A 4,201-nucleotide genomic window follows, 5' to 3' on the forward strand; every position below is an offset into this window, starting at 1 on the left:
TTTTCCTTTTTCCTTATTACTACTTCAACATATCTCTTATTCAATAAAACCAACCTTCAAACTCAAAGCTTAAACTGAATTTAGTCACTCACAATCCCTGTGGTTCGATATTTAAAACCGGGTGGATTCGTACACTTGCGAATTGACCAACATACCTCCTCAGTCGCCGCGCCGTGGTCAGTAGGGTCAGCGCTACTTTTTCCAGCATCTTATACCTGAGCTCCGCACCCTTCAATGAACGGCTGACAAAATAGACTGGTAGTTGGACTCCCTCCTCTTCTCTGATCAGGACAGAGCTTACTGCCTTTTCCCGTACGGCTAAGTACAGGTATAGCGTCTCCCCTGGTCTAGGACTGGTCAGAATTGGGGGAGAGGACAGGATCTCCTTCAGCTGAGTAAATGCCGCGTCGGCCTCCGCCGACCACTCAAAAGTTGCTCCCTTTTTCAGGAGGGTGTAAAAAGGCAAGGCCCGGAGAGCGGCCTTTGGCAGGAAGCGGCCGATCGCGGCCATGCGACCAGCCAGCTGTTGGACTTCTTTGACCGTGCGCGGGCTCTTCATATTCATGATCGCCTGACATTTGTCAGGGTTCAGTTCGATGCCGCGGTTGGTGAGCATGTATCCCAGAAACTTCCCGCTACGAACGCCAAAAGTACACTTGTCGGGGTTGAGGCGCATGTTGTGCTTCTTTAACTGCTCGAAAACGACTGCGAGGTCAGCTGCGTGGTCTCCTCCCTTCGGGGTTTTGACTATGATATCATCGATGTAGACCTCGACCGATTTTCCCATCAGGTCCCCGAAGATTCGGGTCATCAGCCTTTGGTAGGTCGCTACTGCGTTCTTAAGGCCGAAAGGCAGCATAGTGTAACAGTAAGTGCCCCGGTCAGTGATGAAAGCAGTTTTCTCCTCGTCGTCCCTATGCATGGGAATTTGGTTGTAGCCCGAATAGGCATCCATAAGATAGAGGTATTCGTACCCAGAGGAGTTGTCTACCAGTGCATCAATGCTTGGTAGGGGAAAGGGGTCTTTAGGGCATGCCTTGTTGAGGTCAGTGTAGTCGACGCACATGCGCCACTTCCCGTTTGCCTTCTTGACCAGGACTACATTGGAGAGCCAAGTAGTGTACTTGACCTCCCGAATGATCTTGGCTTGAAGCAACTCTGCAGTCTGTTGCTGGATCACTTATTGTTTCTCGGCGCTCATTTGCCTTTTCTTCTGAGCGACAGGTTTGAATTTCCGGTCGACGGAAAGTTTGTGGCTGCAGAATGCGGGGTCGATGCCGGGCATATCTGCCGACGACCAGGCAAACAGTTTCCCATTGGACAGTAGCAGTTTCTCCATCCGTTTGGAGAGCTCTCGGGGAAGGCCACGAGCTATGTTGGTGGTGTTCTCCGGAAGGGGACCGACCTGGATAGGGCGAGTCTCCCCGTCAGGTTTGAGGCGCTGATCGTCTCTAGACTGGTCCACGCGGGGGTCGAGGTCGGTCACGAGACTGGTGTGTTGAACGTGAAAGTTGCCCTGCTGGTCGTGCGCTGTGGACTTCTTTCTCTTCCTTTCCTCCCTGGCCAGTCTGCAGCTGGAGTTGTAGCAGCTCCTTGCCATTTCTAGGTTGCCGCGTACTGGTACCGCCCTTCCTGCCCAGGGGTACTTAAGCATTAGGTGGTGGGTGGATATGATCGCCCTGAAAGTGTTGAGGCTTGGCCTGCCAAGAATGGCGTTGTACGTCGTTGGACATTCCACCACCAGAAAGCGAGCTTTTATAGTCCTGCAAATTCTGTGATCTCCCAAGGAGAGGCAAGTATCAAAATATCCTAAGGGTAGAACTCTGTCCCCTGTGAACCCGACCAAATCATGGTTGTAGGGGAGCAGGTCCTTCACCGATAGCCCTAAGCTCTTGTAAGCATCGTAAAACATAATGTCAGCGGAACTACCTTTATCGATGAGTGTCCTTCGGATCTTACCGTTGCCGATCAGGGCTTCAATGACGATGGGGTCATCTTCTTCGCCGGTGTCCTCGCCGTAATCGTCCTCCGTGAAGGTAATGGCCACCTTCTGCCTTGGGGGGTGGAGGGACCCTGGTCGGGGCCTTCCAGCCGCGGACATGATGACGCGGGTACTCTTTTTCCGGCTGTTGTTGGTGGGTCCGCCTGCGGCCCATCCTCCTGCTATTGAACCGACGCTGACTAGATTGCTTCCATGTTGTCTCCTGACTTCATCCCGGCCGTGGCGGTCGGGGCTTCTTCTCCGTTCTCGGCTTCGTCCGCGACGCTCGGGGGTCTGGCGACGCTTGGGGCTTTGGCGACGCGGTGGAGTCCTGTCTCGACGATCTGCCGATCGGCGTTTGGGAGGAGTCTGGTCTCGGTGTCTTGGGGGGGTCGGTGTCCGCCTTGGGGGTGGCGAGCGCGGGCGCTGGAGGGCCCCCGTCGACACAGCTACATACCTGGACAGCCTTCCTGCTCTGATTAGTTCCTCCACCTTGTCCTTGAGGTTCAGGCACTCGTCAGTGTTGTGTCCCGGGCTGTCGTGGAACTCACAGAATCTCTTGGAATCCAGCTTGTCCCCTCTCGTCAGGAGTGGGGGGGGGACGGTCTCTGAGGTCGGTGGAGGCTTTCTCCCTCAGGATACGTGAGAGGGAGGAGTTCAGTGGGGTATAACTATCATACTTCTTCCGCTTCGACTTCCGTTCGTCCTGACCCTTCCGTTGGGACTCCCGGGTCGAAGGCTGGTCCTTATGTTCCTTCATCTTCGGCGGTCCTTTGATCGCGAGTGTCTGACTCGCGGCTCTTAGGGTCGCAGCATCCTCCATGTTTATGAATTTCTCTGCTCGAGCTAGAAATTCCTCTAGCGTGTTGGCTGGCTTGCCGTCTAGCGAGGTCAGGAATGGTCCTGGTGCAAGAGTTGCGGTAGCCAGGACCAACCTAGTGTCGGGGAGAAGACCGGTGATATCACCGGCCTCTTTGTTGAACCGATTGAGAAATGCCTTCAGAGACTCCTTCTCTTTCTGCTTAACCAAAGCCAAAGTTTGCGCGGTCTTCGGTATGCTGCGCACCGAGGAGTACTGGGCTAAAAAGCAGGACACGACCCCGTTCCAGTCGTGCAGTGAGTTGCTCGGTAAGTTCTGGAACCAGTTCATGGGTCCTTTTCCAAGGCTCATGGGGAAGCATCGGCAGTATAAAGGGTCGCTGGCCCCAGCATACTGCATCGCGCCCACGAAGAAGTTCACGTGTTCCTGCGGGTCGGTGTCTCCCTCGTAGAGCTTCACTTTGGGCCGTGCCCACCCCTGAGGGAAAGGAAACGCCATAATCTCAGGGGATAGAGGACCTCCGATCGGCGCTGGATAGGTGACCAGCGCGTTGTTGGACCTGGGGCGGTTGTGCGTCCTGTCCCGAGTCGGGGAGGGGCTCCTGCGCCTAGAGGGGCTCCGGCGGGGAGAGTAGCGTTTCCGTGGCGTATGGCTGGCCACCCGCTCAGCCGCGGGTGCCCTGCGGCGTGCTTCCTGGTAGTAGGGGGTTGGATCGGGCCCCCGTTCGTCTCCTCTTCCTGGGAAAACGCGGGCAGGGGGCGCGATTGAGTTTCCTGCTCCTCAAGTTGTCGCAGGCGTGCTCGGAGCATGTGAATCTCCTCTTGAGCGTCTCGAATCCTCATACTATGGGCCTGCTCTCGCCCTGCCCCATTGTCCTCTTCCATTGCCCGGATGCGACCTCCAAGCGGCAGAGTGCCTCATGGGCCGCATGCAGGGTAATGGCCGCGGGTTCCGGCGAGCAGGGGGGCTGTGGCTGAGGAGTCGGGGGAGGAGGGTGTTGGGGAGAAGGAGGAGGGGTTCTGCGATCCGTTGTTTCATTGACAGTCTCCTCATGGCCCTCAGGAGTTGGTACAGGACGGCGTGAAGTCTGACGTGTCTCTACCATAGCTTGCTAGTTGATGACTTGAGGCGACGGCACGCGGTGTTGGGAAGAGTTTTACCAGATCCCCACAGACGGCGCCAATTGATCTGGGAGAGATCAAGCTACCCGTTGACAAGGGGTAGGAGAGAGGGGATCTGGACGCGTTGAAGGACTCCAAGTAGGCAAGGTCCCGGGAGGGGCTCCTGCAAGACACTCCGATGCTAAAGTCAGTGAGAGAAGTTGTAAGAATGGTGAGTTTGGAGAGAATACGTTACATTTTGATAGAAGAAGTGTTCCCTTTATATAGGAGAGGTAGAAT

General features: G+C 55.6%; 1 protein-coding gene across 1 annotated transcript; it reads right to left on the reverse strand.

Moving 5' to 3' along the window:
- Nucleotides 1–2,528: 2,528 nt before the first annotated feature.
- Nucleotides 2,529–3,299, reverse strand: LOC130722849 (uncharacterized). The gene has a single exon (XM_057573703.1). The coding sequence runs from the start codon at nucleotides 3,297–3,299 to the stop codon at nucleotides 2,529–2,531; it is 771 nt and encodes a 256-aa protein (XP_057429686.1).
- Between the last annotated feature and the right edge of the window lie 902 nt (nucleotides 3,300–4,201).

The sequence above is a fragment of the Lotus japonicus genome, chromosome 6 (genome assembly GCF_012489685.1).
Source record: "Lotus japonicus ecotype B-129 chromosome 6, LjGifu_v1.2".
NCBI classification, from domain to species: Eukaryota; Viridiplantae; Streptophyta; class Magnoliopsida; order Fabales; family Fabaceae; genus Lotus; species Lotus japonicus.